The sequence below is a fragment of the Elephas maximus genome, chromosome 4, assembly GCF_024166365.1.
Source record: "Elephas maximus indicus isolate mEleMax1 chromosome 4, mEleMax1 primary haplotype, whole genome shotgun sequence".
NCBI lineage: Eukaryota > Metazoa > Chordata > Mammalia > Proboscidea > Elephantidae > Elephas > Elephas maximus.
In genome coordinates this window covers 197,030,653-197,053,719 of record NC_064822.1, presented here as the reverse complement: position 1 = coordinate 197,053,719, position 23,067 = coordinate 197,030,653, and the positions used below count along the sequence as shown (strand labels likewise).

The window sequence follows — 23,067 nt, the reverse complement described above, 5'->3', positions numbered from 1 at the left end:
TCTCTTTGTTAAAGCCATCCACTTGTGGTATTTCTGTTATAGCAGCACTAGATGACCAAGCCAATGCCCTGTGTCCCCACCAATACTTGGTATTGTTGTTCTTATGTTACCCATCTCAGGAGACGGACGGTAGTATCTCATCGTGGTTTTTACTTACATTACCACCTCTGGTAGGTCCACTGCCGCCATTCTCATACCCAATCTGGGGTTTTCGTTTTCAGTCTCTTATTGGTGCCTTTTGATAAACAGAAAATTTTAACTTTAATGTAGTCCAAATTCATCAATATTTTCCATTATGATTAGCACCTTTTGCATCTTGTTTAAAAAGATTTGCCTGCCTCGACACTTCTCTTCAGCTTCTGCCTTAGCCATAATTCTGGGACAGAGGGAGAAGTCCTCTTCAACTTCCTGCCACAGCAACATGCAGAAAACGTAAAGCAAAATAGCAGAATAGCAACCACGATCCATACAAATTGGGTAAATTTTCCCTGTAAAAGATACTTTTGAATTAGGTAGAAGAAAAAAGAACATCTGTCCATTAAACATCATAACCCTGAATTTACAAAGGAATATTAGAAATAAAGGAGAATTGAGAAAAACCACATCCTAACTAGCAAACTATAGCATACATACTATAGATGTTACATGAAAATATTGAAGCTGTCAAGGATTTCATGTTACTTGGATCCGCAATCAATGCCCATAGAAGCAGCAGTCAAGAAATCAAACAACAAATCGCATTGGGCAAATCTGCCACAGAAGAACTCTAAAGTGTTGAAAAGCAAAGATGTCATTTTGAGAGCTAAGGTGCACTGGACCCAAGCCATGGTATTTTCAGTCACCTCGTAGGCATGTTAAGCTGAACAATGAGTAAGGAAGACCAAAGAAGAATTGATGCCTTTGAATACGGTGTTGGCAAAGAATATCGAATATACCGTGGGCTGCCAGAAGAACGAACAAGTCTGGATTAGAAGAAGTACAGCCAGAGTGCTCCTTGGAAGCAAGGTTGCCAAGACTTCATCTCACGTACTTTGGGCATGTTATCAGGAGGGATCAGTCCCTGGAAAAGGACACCATGCTTGGTAAAGTAGAGGGTCAGTGAAAAAGAGAAGGACCCTCGATGAGATGGATTTGTTACTGGGATAAGGTTCTTTCCTCTGACTGGTCAAGAATGAGCAGGTAAGGCACATAGTTTCCCACAGGAGCAAAGCTTTATTGAAGAGGCTTGCAAGTGGAGACAAGGAGGGCCTAGAGCAACATATACCCACATCTCACCCAACAAAAGATGGGCCTGGGTTTTTAAAAGTTCTTGGGCAGGAAAAGATTCATGTTTATTCATAGACATAGGCGGGGATATGTTAACTCGGGTGCGTGCAGCAGCTTTCCAAGATGGCTTCTGTCCCAGAGGCTTCTGGGATTCGTAGCAGGACTTATTATGGGGTGTTGCACCTGCACAGTCCGCCACTCCCTGGTTTCGATTCCCCTGCTGGGGCTGTAGCCCCTCACTGCCCCTGGTGGAAGGTCACACAGCAGTCACAGGTGGATGTTCTGTGCACATCCCTGGGCCTGGTTTTCTCCAGCTGCTTCTGAAAGGCAACTTTAAAGAAGTTTGCGGGCTGTTTTTAGATACCCTGACCCATCGTTCTGGGGAATGGCTTTGTTTCTGCGCCCTAGCCCATTTCTTGTTACTTTGTTTGCAGATTTGGGGACACCTCTGTTCCTCGTCTTTATAAGTCTCTAGGTTCCACACCCAACCCCCTATTACCTCCCTGATAGAATAGTCTATTTCTCTTTTACCTGCTCCTCCTCTAACCACACTGGTCTCTTCGCTGTTTCTCAAACAGGCACCTTCTGACCTCAAGGCCTTTGCTGCCTGTCTTAGATTGACAAAGTGGCTGCAATAGTGGGCTCAAGCGTAACAACAACTGAGAAGTAGGCGCAGGACCGGGAAGTATTTTGTTCTGTTATACATAGGGTCACTATGAATGGGAACTGACTGAACAGTGCCTCACAACAACAATAAAATGTAATTGTCTTAGAAAAGTTCTTTGGTTGCAAGTAAAATGCTCAAACTCTGATTAACTGAAGCAAAAACTGGGAAGCAGAACCACCCTACTGCCATGGGCCGTACCCCAACTCATCTGGTCTCAGCTGTGTAAGGACAGCTCCAGTGGGTAAGAAAGTCCAAATCCTGTTGTAGCCCCCCGGAGAATACCGGGCCCTCAGGCCTGCCCCTTGTAGGCGCTCAGGGTCACCCTGCACAAAGGTGCCACATCTAAGAGGCCACCATTTGTGTCTTATGAGAGCATAAAAGTGGATGCAGAGATCCCAGATGGCTTAGCCAAGTCCTAGGACTATGGGGGAAGGCCCTCCTGCTTAAATCCACACCACCCTCCACGGCCATGAGTATGCTTGGGAGGGACATGCACACACTGACACATACACTTTCTATATGTGCAGTTTATTATATGTAAACTATATTTCAATGAAGTTGATAAAAAGTGGAACAAAACTCCTTTGACACAAACCCTGTTTGCCTTTTGTACTTCTTCTTCCTGTCTGGAATGCTGACATGATGGCTGGAGCTGCAGCAGCCAACATGAGCCACTGATACATGAAGCCACCGCTATAAACAAGAAACAGCATATTTGCATTACTCCCCCCGCCCCCGCAAATGTTTATATGTCCCTGTGAAGTCTAGTCCTCCTTCTACTCCAGACTCTGAGCAAGCACTGACCTTTCTGTACTGAGGACTGGTCTGCATTTCCTAGAATTTCTACAAATGGGATCACACGGTGTGTACTCTGTTGTGTCTGCCTTTTATCCTGTGTTGTATGTACATTTTTTTTTTCCTGAAGTATTCCGTTGCATGAAAATAACATATTTTTCTTATTAATTATCTGTTGATGGCTATCTGGATTATTTCCGGTCTGGGGCTATTATGGATAAAACTGCTTGAACATTTGCGTACAAGTTTTTGTGTGAATTTGTGCTTTCATTTCTCTGTGGTAAATGCCTCGGAATAGAATGTTGTCGTCAGGTGTCGTCAGGTGCCATCGGGTCAGTCCTGGCTCACAGCAGCCCTCTGCCCAACAGAGCGACGCGCTGCCCAGTCCTGCACCGTCCCCACAATAGTTGCTGAGCTTGAGCCCATCGTTGCAGCCGCTGTGTTCGTTCATCTCGTTGAGGGTGTTCCTCTTTTTTGCTGACCCTCCACCTCACCAAGCATGGTGCTCGTCTCCAGGGACTGGTCCCCCCGATAACGTGTCCTAAGTACAAGAGACAAAGTCTTGCGATCCTCGCTTCCAAGGAAAACTCTGTACTTCTTCCAAGACAGACTTGTTCGCTCTCCTGGCAGTCTATGGTACATTCAATATTCCTGTTCAGTTCACTCAGTAGTTCTAGTAAGGTTTTGTGTAGATTACTTAGGATTTTCATCATAAACAATCAGGTCATGGCAAATAGAGACAATTTTACTTCCTTTTTTTGAATTTTTATGCCTTTTATTTCTTTTTCTTTCTTTATTGCAATGGCTAGGACCACCAGCGTGGTGTTGTACAGAGGATAAGAACAGCATCTTTTCTTTGTTCTCAGTCTCAGAAGGAAATTGTTCAGTATTTCACCATTATGTGTGATATTATCTAAAGGATTTTTGTAGATGCCCTTCATCAGGTTTGGAAATGTATTTTCTCTTCCTAGTCTGTGGGAGGTTTTTCTTCGTGAATGGGTGCCTGACCCTCTTAAAGAACTTCCTTGAAATCTCACCCAAGGATTCTTCTTACAGCCATGCCTTGCTGCAATGGAGGCTACAAAATGTAGTTCTTTCTCACTGAGCACACTGCTGCTCCTACAAAATCAGGACTCTGTTAATAAAGAAGAAGGCAGAATGGAGATTAAAATAGGCAACTGGCCACCTGCCACACTGGGTCTACAATTCCAGATTAATGACACCCCCGTTTTAAGTTACTATTCTGTTGTCGTCTGGATTCTATTGTTGCCATCAGAACAAATGCTGCCAATCCAATTGCCATTCTTTCTGTAGGTAATTCATTCTTCCAGCTGCTTTTAAGACTCACTGTCTTTAGTGTTCTTCCCTTTCAACATGTGGGCCTAGGTGTTGTTTTAGTAATTCTGTTTGAGATTTGTTGTGATTCCTGACTCTGAGGATTTGTGTCTTTCACCAAATCTGGAAATTCTCTGCTATTATCTTTTTGAATATTTCACCACCCCAGTATCTCCTTTTGGGGAAGATAAATATGTTAGACGTTCTCATTTTAATTTCTTTAAAATGTTCTCATCCTCTACTCTGTCTAGTCTGTATTCTGGGTAATTCCTTCAGCGTTATCTTCTAGTTCACTAATTCTTCAGCTGTGTCTAGTTTGCTATTTAACCTGCCTATTAAAATTTCATTTTTTTTGTATTTCTAAACATTATGTTAATTAAAAAATTGAAATTTTATTTCTAAAAAGTTTTATTCCCCCATGTGTCTGTCAGTTTGTCGTACTGTGGGGCTTGTACGTTGCTGTGATGCTGGAAGCTACGCCACCGGTATTCAAATACCAGCAGGGCCACCCACAGAGGACAGGTTTCAGCTGAGCTTCCAGGCTAAGACAGACTAGGAAGAAAAACCCAGCAGTCTACTTCTGAAAAGCATTAGCCAGTGAAAACCTTATGAACAGAAGCGGAACATTTTCTGATATAGTGCTGGAAAATGAGCACCCCAGGTTGGAAGGCACTCAAAAGATGACTGGGGAAGAGCTGCCTCCTCAAAGTAGAGTCGACCTTAATGACGTGGATTGAGTCAAGCTTTCAGGACCTCCATTTGCTGAGGTGGCGAGACTCAAAATGAGAAGAAACAGCTCCAAACATCCATTAATAATCGGAACCTGGAATGTACAAAGTATGAATCTAGGAAAACTAGAAATCGTCAAAAATGAAATGGAATGCATAAACATTGATTTCCTAGGCATTAAATGGACTGGTATTGGCCATTTTGAATCAGACAATCATATGGTCTACCACGCCTGGAATGAGAACTTGAAGAGGAATGGTGTTGCATTCATTGTCAGGAAGAACATTTCAAGATCTATCCCAAAGTACAAAGCTCTCAGTGATAGGATAATATCCATACATCTACAAGGAAGACCAGTTAATAAGACTATTATTCAAATTTACACACCAACCACTATGGCCAAAGATGAAGAAATTGAAGATTTTTACCAACTTCTGCAGTCTGAAATTTATCGAATATATGATCAGGATGCATTGATAATTACTGGAGACTGGAATGCAAAAGCTGGAAACAAAGAAGAGTCAATAGTCAGAAAATACAGCCTTGGTGACAGAAATGATGCCAGAGATCACATGATAGAATTTTGCAAGACCAACAACTTCTTCATTGCAAATACCTTTTTTCATCAACAAAAGCAGTGACTACACACTTGGACGTCGCCAGATGGAATACACAGGAATCAAATCAACTACATCTGTGGAAAGAGATGATGGAAAAGCTCAATGTCATCACTCAGAACAAGGCCAGGGGCTGACTACGGATCAGACCATCAATTGCTCATATGCAAGTTCAAGTTGAAATGGAAGAAAATAAGAAAAAGTCCACAAGAGCCACAGTATGACGCTGAGTATATCTCACCTGAATTTGGAGACCATCTCAAGAATAGATCTGACACATTGAACACTAATGACCGAAGACCAGACGAGTTGTGGAATGACATCAAGGACATCATATATGAAGAAAGCAAGAGGGCATCAAAAAGACAGGAAAGAAAAAAAAAAAAAAAGACCAAAAAGGATGTCAGAAGAGACTCTGAAACTTGCTTTTGAACGTGGAGTAGCTAAAGCAAAAGGAAGAAATGATCGAGTAAAAGAACCGAACAGAGATTTCAAAGAACTGCTCGAGAAGACAGAGTAAAGTATTCTAATGACATGTGCAAAGACCTGGAGATAGAAAACCAAAAGGAAAGAACACACTTGGCGTTTCTCAAGCTGAAAAAAAATGAAGAAAAAATTCAAACCTCCAGTTGCAATAGTGAGAGATTCTATGGGAAAAATATTAAATGATGAAGGAATAATCAAAAGAAGATGGAAGGAATACACAGAGTCATTATACCAAAAAGAATTGGTCGATGTTCAACCATTTTAAGAGGTAGCATATGATCAGGAACCGATGGTACTGAAAGAAGAAGTCCAAGCTGCACTGAAGGCCTTGGTGAAAAACAAGGCTCCAGGAATTGACGGAATATCAGTGGAGATGTTTCAACAAACGGATGCAGCCCTGGAAGTGCTCATTCGTCTATGCCAAGAAATTTGGAAGACAGCTGCCTGCCCAACCGACTGGAAGAGATCCATATTTATGCCTATTCCCAAGAAAGCTGATCCAACTGAATACAGAAATTATTGAATAATATCATTAATATCACATACAAGTAATATTTTACTGAAGATCATTCAAAAGTGGCTGCAGCAGTATATCGACAGGGAACCGCCAGAAATTCAGACCAGGTTCAGAAAAGGACATGGAACCAGGGATATCATTGCTGATGTCAGACGGCTCTTGGCTGAAAGCAGAGGATACCAGAAAGATGTTTACCTGTGCTTTATTGACTATGCAAAGGCATTCAACTGTGTGGATCATAACAAATTGTAGATAACATTCCAAAGAATGGGAATTCCAGAACAATTATGCTCATGAAGAACCTGCACATAGATCAAGAGGCAGTTGGTTGGACAGAACAAGGGGATACCGCATGGTTTAAAGTCGGGAAAGGTGTACATCAGGGTTGTATCCTTTCACCATACCTATTCAATCTGTATGCTGAGCAAATAATCCAAGAAACTGGACTATATAAAGAAGAACGGAGCATCAGGGTTGGTGGAAGACTCATTAACAACCTGCGTTATGCACATGACGCTTGCTGAAAGTGAAGAGGACTTGAAGCACTTACTGATGAAGACCAAAAACCACAGCCTTCAGTATGGATTACACTTCAACATAAAGAAAACAAAAATCTTCACAACTGGACGAATAAGCAACATCATGATAAATGGAGAAAAGATCAAAGTTGTCAAGGATTTAGTTTTACTTGGACCCACAATCAATGCCCATGGAAATAGCAGTCAAGAAATCAAAAGATGCATTGCATTGGGCAAATCAGCTACAAAAGATCTATTTAAAGTGTTAAAAAGCAAAGATGTCACCTTGAGGACTAAAGTGCACCTGACCCAAGCCATGGTGTTTTCAATTGTCTCTTATGCATGCGAAAGCTGGACGATGAATAAGGAAGACTGAAGAATTGACACCTTTGAATTGTGCTGTTGGCAAAGAATATTGAATATACCACCGACTGCCAAAAGAACAAACAAATCTGTCTTGGAAGACATACAACCAGAATACTCCTTAGAGGCAAGGATGGCGAGACTCTGTCTCACATACTTTGGACATGTTATCAGAAGAGATCAGTCCCTGGAGAAGGACATCATGCTTGGTAAAGTAGAGAGTCAGCGAAAAAGAGGGAGACCCTCAACGAGATGGATTGACACAGTGGCTGCAACAATGGGCTCAAGCATAACGATTGTGGGCATGGCACAGGACCGGGCAGTGTTTCATTCTGTTGTACATGGGATCGCTATGAGTCAGAACCAACTCAACAGCATCTAACAACAACAACAACAAAAGTTATATTTAGTTTCTTTTCAAATTATCCAATTTATTTTCTTTCTGTTTTTCAGATACATTTTTGATAATTTCTCATTCCTTGTTCATGTTTTCAATTTCATCTTTTATTTCTGTAAACATTTTTAGCATGTTTTGTAATTTTAGATTGTGATTCATGTTTAGTTAAAGTAAAAACGATGTAGCGGAGGCGTCTGAGCTCCTTTACTTCACGAGGGGAGAGAATCGTTCGCAGCATCAGCAACTCGAGGCTGAGACCTCTGGGGCTGAGGTCAGGTGTACCTCCTCTCTCCAACCTTTTTACCAATTCTGACTCTAGCCATCCCCCCATGGCACTGTCTACTCCTCTGCTTGGTTCAGTAATTCATTGTAATGGCCACACGGAACTCACAGACAATACTCACAATGATGGAGTTTATTAGGGAAGTAACAGGTTACAATTCAGGATCAGAAACAACTCAGAATACAGCTCTTCGATCAGATCAGCCTCTTCTCAGTTGTGCCTGCAGGCAGGCCTCTCTTTCCAGCCCTCAGCCCGTTAGCCTCTCAGCCCTGCTCCAGCAAGCGTAACAAATCTATCTTTGCCAGTAAGTGCCCAGGGGAACCCCACTCCACCAGGAAACCTCCTGCCTGAAGGCACTCAGCTCCCTCTGCTCTGTGGGTCAGCACACACACTGTAGCCACCTCACTCCGTGGGCCAGGAAGCCCACCATGCCATCTCGCATCGGGTTCCTGGTTCTGCTGCTGCCGGTTCTTTGCTGCACTTGCCACCACTTCTCACCATCTTGCACCATCTCCAGTGTTACAGCTCTTTCTCCTTGTTCTAAGAGGTTCTCAGCACAGGGATCCCAGATCCAAAGGACGTGCTCCACTCCTACCTCTTCTTCTTGGTGGTCGTGGGTTCCCCCATCCATCTCTGGGGTAGCTCATTTTAGGCCTAGTGGAGTGGCAAAACCAATCAATTCTCTCGTTAGGGTTCCATATGCCTTGTTTGCATGGTCCCGCCCCCACAAGTGTGCCACACACCTTATTTGCATTAGCAGCAAGCTGTCCAATCCCTTCATTGGGCACAGGCACCTTATGTGCAAAGTCCCACCCAATCACTGTGTGGGAGTCACAAAGACTATGGCTAGAAGGGCCATATTAAGTAATTCACTGCACCACAGCTAATCTGTGGGTGCATTCCTCCAGAGATGATTTGCATTTCCTTCTGCAGGTGCCCCAGTTCCACCAATTGACGATCCACTTTAATTTCTCAATGTGGCAGTCCCCAAACTACTCAGGTAGTATATATTTAAAACGCACATTCATTTGAAGGTAAGTCTATACTTCTGCATTCTCAGAGGAGGCTTTTCCAACCTGGTGGTGAGGTCAAGTTACAAAATTTCTCATTTCTCTTTCCTGGAAACCCTGGTGGCGTAGCAGTTAAGAACTACAGCTGCTAACAAAAAGGTCTGCTATCCAAAAGGTCAGCAGTTCAAATCAACCAGGCCCTCCTTGGAAACTCTATGGGGCAGTTCTACTCTGCCCTATAGGGTCACTATGAGTCAGAGTCAACTCGATGGCAATGGGGTTTGGGGGTTGTTTTTCCTGGAAAGTAGTTTTTGTTTTTCTTTTTTATTTGTTTGTTTTCCCTAGTTTTTCTAGCCTTTCACTGAGATCGTAGGTCTTCTGAAGTCCTGGCTTTATGTGAGAATCTCAATTCCACCTTTTCACATTACACGGGCCTTGTCTCTTGCCTCCTGTTCAGCCATTAATACCTGAGGCTTTAAGTTCCTGGTATTGGAAAATGCCCCAGATCCTATACTAGCTTACCATGCTGGCTTCAGCTTCCTCTTCATTCTATGTCCATTGCTTTCTTTTAAGCTCAGCTATACATTTGAAAGAATGTTTATTATATTTTAGTCAGCATTTCCAGGTGTTTTGCAATGGGGGAGGTCAGAATATACAGTTGGAAATCTGCTTTCCTTATTCAACCATAGCACTCAACACACATGAGTGCTTAATGATTGCTTGCTGGACCAGCAAGAGATGAATACATAAATGAACAGAACATTCTGCATTTTAAAAGTTTATTCCACCCCACCACTCTCCCTACCCCCCACCCCCACGTATAAGGCACTAGGGGTCCAGCAGTGAGCAAATAGGTCCCATTTGGTCAACCACATCCTCACATTCACTGAGGGCTTTGACGTTGTAAAATGGTAGCGACAAAAGTCCCCTAACTTCAGGCAGAGGAGACAGAATAACCATCGGCAGCAGCCCAAAGCTGATTCCTGTGAGGTGGAGGTCAGACGTACCTCCACTCTCCAAAGTTTTTACCAATTCTGACACCAGCCGTCCCTCCCATGGCACTCTCTACTTCTCTGCTGGGTTTGAGAATTCATTGTAATGAACACACAGAGCTCACAGACCATACTCACAACAATGGGGTTTATTAGGAAAGTAATTTTTTTTTAAACAGGTTACAGTGCAGGATCAAGATCAGCTTGGAAGTAACAACAACAACTCAGGATAATTCTTTGGTCAGGACAGCTTCTTCTTGGCCATACCTGTAGGCAGGCCTCTGCCGCTGGGCTCTGCTTGGGCCCGGCCTCTGCCCGTCTCGGGCCGGGCCTCTGCCCTGCTCACGCTCTTTAGCTCGCCAGTAAGTGCCTGGAGGTGCCCCACTCCACCAGCAAGCCTCCTGCCCGAAGGCGCTAGGCTCTCACTCTGTGGGTCAAGGAACCCACTGCGGCTGTCCACCAGTCCCGTGCTGCTGCCGTCTCATGCTGCTGTTGACTTGTGCCATCGCTGCCTCCGCTGTTACAGATTTCTGTCTCATGGATCTAGGAGGTTCTCAGTGCAGGGACCCTAATTCCAAAGGATGTGTTCTGCTCCCAGGTCTTCTCGATAGTGGCGAAGTCCTCCCCTCAACCTCGGGGACTGGCCGTATTTAAGCCCAGTGGGATGGCAAAACTGGCCAGTCACCTTGGTGAGCCTCAGGCACCTTACTTGCATATCCCAGCCAATCCTGGCAAGAGTCTTACACATCATATTTGCATAGTCCCACCCAATCATTTCATGGGCGTTACAAGGCCATGACCAGAAAGGCAGTATACAAAGAGAAACCCATTGCCCACAGGCCTCGGGGTCACAGACTGCCTGTTTATCCCACATCCTGACACCATCCACGCCCCTTTGAGTGGTCCCTCACAACACGGCCTTTCAGTTCCTTGGCCATGTCGTCTCACTGACTGTAAGAGGCCAGGTTCAGTCGTAGGTTACAGACATACTTGTGTCTAGTTTGAGCAGAAAGGAATTTAAGAAAGGGAATTGGTGCCCACAAAATCATTGCAAGAACTGGAAGAGAAAGGTCTAATTTGAGCTTCTGGGAATCGCCCCCCAAATGAACACCATAAAACTGGTCCCTAAATGACTGTGGTTAAGAGCTATGGCTGCTAACCAAAAGGTGGGCAGTTCAAATCCACGAGGCGCTCCTTGGAAACTCTATGGAGCAGTTCTACTCTGTCCTATAGGGTCGCTATGAGTAGAATTTGACTGGACGGCAATGGGTTTAAATGACTGTATGGAGCAGAAAGCCCCCCAGCCCTACCCATGTTGCGGATTGGACTTTCTGTGAGCAAGAAATAAACATGTATTATGCTTCAGAGGTTTGGTGTTTATCTGTCAGAGTAGCTGGTGCTTCCTCAACTGATACAGGAAGGGTAGCTCTAGGAGCTTCAGGTGCCCCCTACTCTATCTGAGAGCCCTTGCTTGGATCAGCAGATGGTGTGTGTCTTGGCCAGTTGCTGATTGTATTTGTTCAAATGATATGCTCAACATGGAGGAAATTAGCACAGGCTAGATTCCTGGTACCCACTGGGTCCACCGTGAGATGGACTACGGCCCACATGCATTTCTCGTCTGACCCCTTATAAAAATGGTGTGGCAAGAGGGGCTGTGTCTGACCTCCTCTAACTTCACGAGGAAGATAGACCAGGATCAATAGCCCAAGGCTGATTCCTATGAGTTCAAGGTCAGACATGCCTCTTCTCTCCACTATCTTCACCAATTCTGACACCAGCCGTCCCTCCCACAGCATTCTCTACTTCTCTGCTGGGTTTGGTAATTCATTGCAATGGTCATACAGACCTCACAGACCATACTCACAATTATGGGGCTTATTAGGGAAGTAACAGGTTACAATTCAGGCTTAGGAACACCCAGGATAAAGTTCTTCCATCAGGAAAGCGTCTTCTCAACTGTGCCCCCAGGCACGCCTCTCTGGCCCTCGGCCTCTGCCCTGCTTGGGCAAATGTTACAATGCTCTTTTAGCTCTGCCAATAAGACTCGACACGAAGGTGCTCAGCTTTCTTGCTCTGTAGGCCAGGAAGCCCACCATGCTGTCTCCTCTGGTCTCTCTTTCTACCATTTCTCCACCACTGCTTCTCGCCGTCTTCAGTGTTACAGCTCTCTCTCAATCCCCTGGTTCCAGGAGCTTCACAGTGCAGGGATCCAGGGTGCAGAGGACACACTCCACTCTTGGCTCTTCTTCCTTCGTGGTGGTCAGATCCTCTCCCTCCTGCCTCTGGGATGGCTCACTTCAAGCCCAGCAGGGTGGCAAAACTGACCAATCCCTTTGGTGGATTAAAATTACCCCATTTGTGCACAGTCCCACCCAATCACTTGGGTGAGAGTCACAAGACCATGGCAAGAAAGGCACACAAAAGCCATCCAACACACTGCACTCCCAAAGCCACACTCTGACCAGTGGGTACGAGGGCATGAGAGTGTCCAGCACCCACCATTCCCAGAAAGGCCCTGTGTCCCTCAGTGCTCAGTTAGCCTGCTGTGGCTGCACCTCCTGTGGGCAGGCAGCAGACAGTGGTGTTTCTGGAGGGTCATCCTGCAGGCAGAGGGCTCCCAGCCAGTGAACTGATCCCTGTCCAGGAGCCAGAGGAGAAGCTGTGACTCTCCTGATTTTGACTGTGGTCTGGGTCATTTCGTGAGACCTGGAGATACCCTTCACACCTTTCGTTCCTGGAAACCGCACAGCCAACAAGCCTGGGGCCACAGAGGTTCCCCTGCTCTGGGTGCCCAGCGGAATAGCCATGTGGCCTCTGCCATCCAGAAACCCTTCACTCCATTTCTTGGCCGCACCTTCCCTCGGTCACCCCACCCAGCTGGGCCCACAAAGCTGGCTCCTCTTTGTAGAGGAGGGCACTGCACTCAGGGTGGCTGGGAAGGCGACATGCAGCCTGGAACACAGTGGGGCTGCCCAGTGGTGCGGGAGGAGCAGGACGGTGGTTACTGAGAGAGGGAAGGCTGAGGAAGGAAGAGGCTACCAGAGGGCCCCGTATCCTTGGTCCGCACACCACCAGTCCCTGGTGTGTGGCCTACCTTGGCTCCCTTGACCTGCTGCAGAATCCCTCACACGGCCAAGTGAGCTCGTTCTTGCCCACCTCCACCCTCTACCTGCCTGGCTCAGGAGAGAGGGCTCTCCCACCCTCACCCAAGTGGCAGAAAGGAAAGTCCAATACCACTCACTTCAAGGCCCCTCTCCCACCATCTGTGGGCGTTAGTCCCAAATTAGCAATGCCCCAAGCGACAGAGCTACTTCCTGCACCCAGCAGGCGGCCTCCAATCTGGGCTCTATCCCAGGCTGACCCTCTTGCCGCGGCAGCTCCACAGTAGGCCAGCCCTGCTCCCACTCCCCGGCTCCCACAGCAACGCCAAAAAAGGACTCACATCTTCCAAAGGCAGCAGCAGCCTGCAGAGGCCTGGCTTTGAACAGTGGTGGCAACACTCAGTCCGCCCACGCAAGGGCCAGAGGTCAGGGTGGGCAAAGCTGGCTGCATCTGGGTGCACTCCTGCACTCCTTCCAGAGGCGCTAGGACGTGCGGGCCATTTGTACAACGTCCAGCCTCAAGCAGGCTCTTCCAGAGAATAACCTCGCCACCTGGGGTAGTTCCCAGCTTACAGATGAAAGACAAGAAAGCACTTTTGGTTTCTTCCTTTTAAACTCCAATGCACAGCGCCAACCAGCTGTGACAGCTCCAATTACAGGTTCAAAGGTTTCTGGGCCAGAGAAGAGCTTTCTGTCCTGGCTGTAAATCACAGCCCTGCAGCACCTGCCCCACCCCACCCCTCAGGGAATTCGCTCCCACGCACAGACCCAGAAACCACCTTCTGGAATGTGAGCCTCAGACCCTGCTCCCCATTCCCTGTCGTCTCTGAGAGCCCCTGTGCATGTCAAACAAGGGTACTGCCCTTGGACTGGCCCCCACAAGCTGGCCCTTCATCTTGGAGCATCTGTGCAGGAAAATGCAACTCTCCAGCCAGGTGACTGCACCCTAGGCCTCCCACCCCGGTTCCCAGAGGACTTTCCTCAGGCCCTGCCCATACTCCCACTGGCTTCGGGGTTGATGACCACTGCCAGGGCTGGCTGGTCACAGGAAGCCTTCTCAAATCAGGGCACCCCGGGTTCTGCTCTTCCTGAAGGTCATTGGAAGTCCCCCGAGGGGATGGCCCCATAAGCCTGTGGGGGAAACCAAGGCCAAGGAGCTGGGGGCCTGCCCTTTAAGGGCCTGCCCTGGGAAACCTGCTTTGGGGATACCAGCCCTGGGGGAGCTGCCCTGGGGGGACCTGCCCTGTGAGGACCTGCCCTATGGGGACCTGCCCTGTGAGGACATGTGCTGTGAAGACCTGCTCTGTGAGGACCTGCCCTATGGAGACCTGCGCTGTGGGGACCTGCCCTGTGAGGACTTGTCCTGTGGGGACCTGCCCTGTGAGGACCTGCCCTATGGGGACCTGTGCTGTGAGGACCCGTCCTGTGAGGACCTGCCCTATGGGGACCTGCCCTGTGGAGAAACTGCCCTGTGAGGACCTGCCCTATGGGGACCTGCCCTGTGAGTACCTGCACTGTGAGGACCTGCCCTGTGGGGACCTGCCGTGGGGGGACCTGCCCTGGGGGAACTGGCCCTGAAGGGACTGCCTTGGGGATGCTCTAGGAGGACCTGCCCTGGGGGCACTAACCTGGGGTGACCTACCTGAGGGACACTGCCCTGTAGGGATCTGCCCTGGGGGGCACTGCCTGGGGGAACATGCCCTGGGGGTTGCTCTTGGAAGGGCCTGCCCTGTGGGGGCTGCCTGAGGGGAGTTGTCCTGGAGGGACCTGCCCCTGGGGGGACTGCCCTGGGGTGCTGCCCTTGAAGAACTGGCTCTGGGGGAACATGCCCTGGGGAGCTGTTCTCAGGGATGTGCCCTGGGAGCACTGACCTGGGGAAACCTGCCCTAGGGTGACATGTCCCAGGGAGGCCCAGCGACTGCCAGAGAGGGCCTTGGGGCCCTCTCCCTGGGCGCTAGCTCCCACGCTGAGAAACAGCCTTGCCATTTCCACTGTACAGCTAAACAAACTGAGAGCCAAAAACCTGTCATCTGTCCATACTTCAGACATGGAGCTAGGACCCAGTTCTTTTCTCTCCAGGTCTGTTCTCCCTACTGGTGCCGGGGTGGGTGCGCGGAGGCTGACCATCCTAACCCCCTGACACCCACACACACACGCAGAAGGGAAAGAGGTTTCAAAGAATTAGCTTTTTCGTGTTTCAAACACTAAAGAGAGCCCTGAGGGAAACCATAAATCGTTTGTAGGGCTCCGTTCACTTATGGTTTCGTGCGGTTTTCACTTTGATTTGCTCCTTCGCCGGGTAAGGGGCCCATAACGTCTACGATGTTCAGGTCTGCTAAACAAGGGTGCCCCAATCTCCCAGCACGGGAGGTTCCGGGGCGCACAAGCCGCACCTCCCGCGGGTGCTCGGTCCACGGACAGCGCTGGGAGAGGGCGGACTGGGCGCCTCCTGCCGGCCGCACGCCCAGCCGGGGCCTCCCCGGGCCGGAGCCGACTCCACAGGACAAGCGCCCGCCCCGCCCGGGCCGCCGCCAACGGTCTGGGGCGAACGAGGGAGCCCAGAAGCCGGGCCCTAAGGACCGAGCCCGCCCCCACTCGGCGCAAGACCCCCAACCTGACGCACGGCCCCGCCCCGCCCCGCCCGCCCCGCCCCGCCCCGCGCAGGCCCCGCCCACCCTGCCCGGAGCAGGCCCCGCCCCCTCCCCGCCCCGCGCAGGTCCCGCCCGCCCTGCCCTGTGCAGGCCCCGCCCCACCCTGAGCAGGCCCCGCCCCCGCCCAACCCCTAGCAGGTCCCACCCTCCCTTCCCTGTGCAGGCCCCGCCCCACCTAGCGCAGGTCCCGCCCCCGCCCCGTGAGGCCCCGCCCGCCGCGCAGGCCCCGCCCGCCTCGCCCCGGCAGGCCCTGCCGTGCGTCACGGAGTAGCGGGGCAGACCCTGCGCGGGGCGGGCCCTGAACGGGGCGAGGCCTGCGCGGGGCGGGGCCTGCGCGGGGCGAGGCCTGCGCGGGGCGGGGCCTGCGCGGGGCGGGGCCGCGTGGAGGCGGAAGCGCCCGCCGCGACCCGCCCCCTCTCGGCCCTTCATCGCCCTGGCAGCGCCGGTCGCCGCGGGTCGGGGTCTTGTGACTTCTGTGTCGGGACCTCCAGGTGAACCCGGGCAGATCTCCGGCCGAGAATCTGAAGGAGTCCCGGCCCTTGAGGGCCTCCGGAGTTCAAATCCCAGGCTTCGACCTTCTGTCGGGTCGGGGTCTCCGGGAGCCGAGTCCGAGCCTGAAACTTTGGGAGGAGGTTGTCAACTGGGGTATCCGGACCTGGGGCCTCCGGGGAGGGGTGAAGCCGGAGTCTGGGGTGCTTGGAGAGGGGTCACGCCTGGGCCTAGGGTCTCTGGAGCCAGTTCGCCTTCCCGACCGGGGGTCTGGGCAGGCCCTTCCGCGCCGCGCCGCCATGGGGGCGTTGTGGCCCCTCGCCCTAGCCCTGGCCCTGGCCGGCCTGGCCGCTGCCAGCCCGCCCAACCTGGTGGTCATCTTTGCCGACGACTTGGGCTATGGGGACCTGGGCGCCTACGGCCACCCCAGCTCCTCCACCCCCAACCTGGACCAGCTGGCCGCAGGGGGGCTGCGGTTCACGGACTTCTACGTGCCGGTGGCGCTGTGCACGCCCTCGCGGTGAGCGGGCAGGGAGGGCCCCTCAACGCGGCCCCCAGCCCAGCTCCTCCCACGCTCGCTGTAGGGTCACTGTGGGTTGCAGCGAGGAAGGAGGGGAGTCCCTTGGTGCTTCCCTGTTTTTCTCCCCCTCCCCTTCTTCCTCCAGTCTCTCACTGCCTCATTCTCAGGGACATTGTGTCTTGTCCTGCAGGGCCGCCCTCTTGACTGGCCGACTCCCGGTTCGGGTGGGCATGTACCCTGGAGTTCTGGAGCCCAGCTCCAAAGGGGGCCTGCCCCTGGAGGAGGTGACCCTGGCTGAGGTCCTGGAAGCCCGAGGCTACCTCACAGGCATGGCTGGGAAGTGGCACCTCGGGGTGGGGCCTGGAGGGGCCTTTCTGCCCCCCCACCAAGGCTTCCACCGGTTCCTGGGCATTCCCTACTCCCACGACCAGGTACAAAATACTAGAGGCCGGGGCTGTCCTCCACCCACCTCCCTCACCCATCTCTCCCGCACCCCTCACCGCCTCACCCACGGCCCCCAGAGCCCCCGCACCGTCACCGCCTCACCCACGGCCCCCAGACCCCTCACTGGAGCTGCTCCTTCAGGGCCCCTGCCAGAACCTGACTTGCTTTCCACCGGACACCCTTTGCGAGGGCAGCTGTGACCAGGGTCTGGTGCCCATCCCACTGCTGGCGAACCTCTCTGTGGAGGCACAGCCCCCCTGGCTGCCTGGACTTGAGGCCCGCTACGTGGCCTTTGCACGTGACCTCATGGCTGATGCAAAACGCCAGGGCCGCCCTTTCTTCCTGTACTACGCCTCCCATGTGAGTGCCTGCCCTGCCCTGCCCTGCCCTGCCCTGCACACAGCCCCCACTCCCACCTGATGCTGACTCCAGCCTCCACCCGCAGCACACCCACTACCCCCAGTTCAGCGGGAAGAGCTTCGTGGGGCACTCAGGCCGTGGGCCATTTGGGGACTCCTTGATGGAGCTGGATGCGGCCGTGGGGGCCCTGATGGCCACTATTGGGGACCTGGGACTGCTTAGAGAGACACTGGTCATCTTTACTGCAGACAATGGGTATGCCAGCTCCCCATCCCAGACTGGCTGCTGGCCAAGGATGGGTAGAATACGGGGGCCAGGGACAGTGACCACAGCACCCTGGCTGCATAGAGGTGCTGGCCCTGGTTAGGCCAGGGTCAGGGGCGGCCCAATACTATCCATGGGCGGTGGGAGTTGGGGGTCAATGGCAGTAAGTTGGAGGCCTTGGGCTTGTCACTGACAACCCCTCTGGTGCATCCCAGGCCCGAGACAATGCGAATGTCTCACGGCGGCTGCTCTGGCCTCCTGCGGTGCGGGAAGGGGACCACCTATGAAGGGGGTGTCCGACAGCCAGCCTTGGCCTTCTGGCCAGGCCACATCACTCCTGGTTAGTCCTCAGGCCCTCTCCTCGCGGACCCCAGCCTCCCTTCCCCCCGCAGGCAAACTGAGTGACTGACAGCTTTCTGCCCACAGGGGTGACCCACGAGCTGGCCAGCTCCCTGGACCTGCTGCCCACTCTGGCTGCTCTGGCTGAGGCCCCACTGCCCAACGTCACCCTGGATGGCTTCGACCTCAGCCCCGTGCTGCTGGGCACAGGCAAGGTGGGTCATGACACCAGTGCCTGTGTGCCTTCCCATGTTGAGCATGAGTGTGGTGTGTGCATGAGCATAGAGTCAGCGTGAGCGTAGTGTGGGTGTGAGCATGGTGTGAGGGTGGGTGTGAGCATTGCATAGTGTCAGCGTGAGCGTAGTGGGGTGTGAGCGTGGTGTCAGTGTGGGTGTGAGCATGGAATAGTGTCAGTGTGAGCATAGTGGGGGTGTGAGCGTGGTGTGACTGGGTGTGAACATGGCATAGAGTCAGCATGAGCGTAGCATGGGTATGAGCATGGCATGAGTGTAGTGTGGGTGTGAGCATGGCATAGAGTCAGCATGAGCATAGTGTGGGTGTGAGCATAGCATAGAGTCCATGAGCATAGTGTGGGTGTGAGCATGGCATAGTGTCAGTGTGAGCGTAGTGTGGGTGTGAGCATGGCGTGAGCATAGTGTGGGTCTGAGCATGGCATAGTGTCAGCGTGAGCGTAGTGGGTGTGAGCATGGTGTGAATGTGGGTGTGAGCATGGCATAGTGTCAGCGTGAGCGTAGTGGGGGTGTGAGCACGGCATGAGCATAGTGTGGGTGTGAGCACGACAGGCTCAGCATGAGCGTAGTGTGGGTGTGAGCATGTCATGAGCATAGGTATGGTGTGAGCATGGCGTGAACGTAGTGTGGGTGTGAGCATGGTATGAGCATAGTGTGGGTGTGAGCATAGTGTGGGTGTGCGCATAGTGTGGGTGTGCGCATGACAGTCAGCGTGAGCGTACTGTGGGTGTGAGCATGGCGTGAGCATGGTGTGAGTGTAGGTATGGTGTGAGCATGGCGTGAGCGTAGTGTGGGTGTGAGCATAGTGTGAGCATAGTGTGGGTATGAGCATGGCATAGAGTCAGCATGAACATAGTGGGGGTGTGAGCATTGTGTGAGTGCGGATATGAGTGTAGGTATGGTGTGAGCATGGCTGTAGGCATGAGTGTGAGCATAAGCATCGATGTGGGGCGGGCGTGGGCAGTACCCCGCAGGCTCCAGGTGTCTGTTGGTCAGTCAGCGTCACAGGGCTACCCAGCTGCTGGCTCCTGGGCGGGCAAGGATCAGGTGCACATGCAGGGCCTGGCGGCTCTGGGCGTGATTTGATGGCTTGGGGCCCTCCCCACACCATGACCCCCTGACTTTGCCCCCAGAGCCCCCGGCAGTCTGTCTTCTTCTACCCGATCTACCCAGATGAGGTCCGTGGGGTCTTCGCCGTGCGGAGTGGGAAGTACAAGGCTCACTTCTTCACTCAGGGTAACCTCCCTGCCCTGCCTTCCCTCATGCCCCATGCAGAGGTGAGCCCTCTTGCCTCGATTCCTCAGCCTCTTTCACCCCCCCTACCCCCCAGGGTCTGCCCACAGCGACACAACAGCTGACCCAGCCTGTCACGCCTCGACCCCACTGACCGCCCATGATCCCCCTCTGCTCTTTGACCTGTCCATGGATCCTGGCGAGAACTACGACCTCCTGGGAGGGGTGGCCCTGGTCACCCAGGAGGTGCTGCAGGCTCTGAAGGAGCTTCAGCTGCTCAAGGCCCAGTTTGATGCTGAGATGACCTTCAGCCCCAGCCAGATGGCCCAGGGGGAGGACCCCGCTCTACAAGTCTGCTGCCAGCCTGGTTGCAAGCCCCGGCCAGACTGCTGCTACTGCCCGGACACAGGGCCCAGCATGGGCTCCACTGGGGGCCCCCGAGTCCAGCCGCAGCCTGAGCCCCAGCCCCAGCCTGAGCCCCACCCCCAGCCCCAGCCCCAGCCTGAGCCCCACCCCCAGCCCCAGCCCCAGCCTGAGCCCCACCCCCAGCCCCAGCCCCAGCCCCAGCCCCAGCCCCAGCCTGAGCCCCACCCCCAGCCCCAGCCCCAGCCTGAGCCCCACCCCCAGCCCCAGCCTGAGCCCCAGGCCCAGCCTGAGCCAGAGCCCCAGCCCCATCCTGAGCCCCAGGCCCAGCCCCAGCCTGTACCCCAACCCGAGCCTGAGCCCCAGGCCCTGGCCCAGCCCCATCCTGAGCCCCAGCCCCAGCCCCAGCCCCAGGCCCAGCCTGAGCCCCAGTCTGAGCCCCGGCAGGGCATGGTCCATTTGTTACTATGAGTCTGTGTTTACGCTGATGGGAGTATGCGAGGTGCCTTTGTACCCAGTGAGGATGATAACACGAGCTGACACATGGCACCTGTGTGTCCAGCCCCGCTCTGGCCTCAAGGTGTGATAATTCATCTAACCCTCATTCTAACCCTGTGGGTTAGGTGCCGTTGGCTCAGAGAGGTTAAAGGACCAGCCCAAAGTCACACAGCCTACAGGAAGCAGAGGTGGGGTTCATCCCACGCCCTGGTGTGCCTGCGTGTGTTTGTGCAGGCGGGCATGGGAGAGCAGGTGAGGTGAGTGCTCTGGGCCAGTGCACACAGGGCAGGGGAGGGGCAGAAAGCAGCACTTCTTGGAGGCCCTTATCAGGAAGCCCTGAAGGAACCTGGTAAGTGAGCACATTCCAGGTGGTGCCAGCAGGCTTCTGGGAAGGCGGCATCAGCAGGTGCCAATTGCTCCCGCTTCGACCTTGGCCCTGAGAGCCATCCCCCACCAGCAGACAAGGTCACTGAAACCACATGTCAGGTTGTGTTCTATCGAGGCAAAACGCCGCAGCCTCTGCCACTCAGTGAGGGTAAAACCCATCTGCTCTCTCCCCTCTGCTGTCTCCCCTCCGGCCCCACCCTGCCCATTCCCTGACCAGCTGGCCCTGCCCCACGTCCCCTCCTCCTCGCAGAGGTCTCAGCACACCACCTTTGCAGAGGGGACCCCTGCGCACCCTTCCCGTCCACGCAGCCCCGCAGCTGCTCATTCAGTCCTTGGTGTAGCGCGGCATATGCACCACCCTTGTGTGCGTGATTGCTGCGTCTTGTGAGGACGGCCGTGCACATGTGCAGGAGCATGGCCCTGTTCTCCAGGATGCCAGACAGGACATTGCCCAGGCACCCATCAGTGTTGGTTGAGCAAGGGGAGGGGAGCAATGGCTGGGGGTGGGCAAGACCCTGCAGTGTGAGGCCCCCAGGTGCAGACAGTCCCACGCGCATGTGGGCAGGCAGACACTCTCTTCCCTACTAATGGGCCCCACTTTTTTCAGTGCTGGGCAGGGGCCCCTTGGCCTGGGTGGGGGGTTGCAGCCTCCTCTACCCCAGGAGAGAACGGTGCCTTCTAGAGGCTGGTCCAGGGCCTGGAGACCTGGCCGGTCCCTGAGGGCTGGCCCATCCTGCCTCCCTCCTCAGAGAGGCGTGTGCAGATGATGCTGTGACCACGCAGCCACCTCGTGACAAGCGGCGGCAGAACACAGAGAGGCCAGCCCCTCCCGACGTTCTGCGGCTGCCAAACCCGTGTCTTCAGCTACCTCCCTCTATAGTGCATGACGTGAGGAAGTAAACTCTGCTTGTCTGAGCCACTGCTGTCGGGTTCTCTGTCCCTTGCTGGACATGCCTTTGGAGCTGGGGTGGCAGGTGTGTGGATGTGTGCCCAAGGCACCCCAGGGGGAGAGATGAGGAGACCCCCACCCTCCCAGCCCTCTCTTGGGGCTACGCTGTGTTGCATTCGCATACAGAAATGCGTTTCTCATCCTTGTAGCTGCTTTAGCCCAACGCACTCTCCTCGTCCAAGCTCCCAAGCACTCAGATATATATAAACATGCACACGCAGGTATACTCACACATGCAATGTACACGCATACATGTGCATGCTCAATGTATATACATGATGAGCACACACGCACACTTGGACATGCACACACATACGCACCTGTATGTACATGCACACATGCACCCCCATGAGAACTCATATGCGTACATGCATGCACACACGTATGCATACATGCCCACACACATATGTTCAGATATGCACATAGTTTTCCTGGCCCCAGACACTGGCCGTAACGTCTCTGGCACTTCCCTTTCTGCTACTGTTGAGTAAAACAACGTTTTTTGTGAGTAGTGTAAGAGCTATGGCTGTTAACCAAAAGGTCGGCAGTTCAAATCCACCAGCCGCTCCTTGGAAACCCTACGGGGCAGTTCTACTCTGTCCTATAGGGTTGCTATGAGTCAGAATCAACTCGATGGCAACGGGTTACACCAACCCACTGGCCAGCCTGCTGGCTGTCCATCCTCCTGGTAACCCCGAGGGGCCCTGGTCAAGGCACTGAGTGTGTTTTGGAAAAAGCAGAGCAAATAACCATGTTGGTGCTGGTGCTGTGGTTTCCACTCAGGTGTGTGAGGAAAGAAGCAACAGAGGAGCCCGTGTGTCCAGGGGCAGAGGAGCTGAGGCCCCTTCAAGGAGATCTTCCCCCTTGCAGACACGCTCGCCTGCCTGAAGGGGCCAGGTGGGAGAGCAAAGGGGGCGCTTCCGTGGAATACTGTTTTAAGAAGCCTCTGAATATTTTTAGTTACTAAAATGATGTGTAGTCAGAGCAACCCAAGGACGCAGGTCTCAGGCCAGGCAGCAGCGCCCTTGACTGGATGTGCACTCGTGTCGCTCCCTGTGCCTGAACAATCAGTGTGCCTTCAGCACAGGGACATTGCTCACTGCTGCCTCTGCAACCCAGGCCAGGTTCAGGGAGCCCCCAGCCCGGCTCTGCAGCTTCTCTGGGTGAGGAAAGAGACCCCTCCTGGGGTGGCACAGCCCTGCAGGCACAGGTACAATCCCCCACCCAGCTGCACACCTGA

At 52.8% G+C, this 23,067-nt stretch overlaps 1 protein-coding gene and 1 long non-coding RNA gene across 2 annotated transcripts; both read left to right on the top strand.

Moving 5' to 3' along the window:
* The first annotated feature begins 14,221 nt into the window (after positions 1-14,221).
* On the top strand, positions 14,222-15,428 carry LOC126074786 (uncharacterized). Its single transcript, XR_007517028.1, has 3 exons — positions 14,222-14,580; positions 15,079-15,158; positions 15,323-15,428. It is a non-coding gene; the product is annotated as an uncharacterized LOC126074786 (long non-coding RNA).
* A 699-nt stretch (positions 15,429-16,127) lies between these two features.
* ARSA (arylsulfatase A) lies at positions 16,128-21,778 on the top strand. The gene is made up of 12 exons (XM_049884998.1): positions 16,128-16,739; positions 16,930-17,170; positions 17,325-17,543; positions 17,629-17,798; positions 18,023-18,147; positions 18,234-18,361; positions 19,531-19,633; positions 19,728-20,121; positions 20,264-20,510; positions 20,726-20,743; positions 21,096-21,262; positions 21,628-21,778. The coding sequence occupies exons 1-12, from the start codon at positions 16,519-16,521 to the stop codon at positions 21,776-21,778; spliced, it is 2,184 nt and encodes a 727-aa protein (XP_049740955.1). The 5' UTR covers positions 16,128-16,518.
* Positions 21,779-23,067: the final 1,289 nt, after the last annotated feature.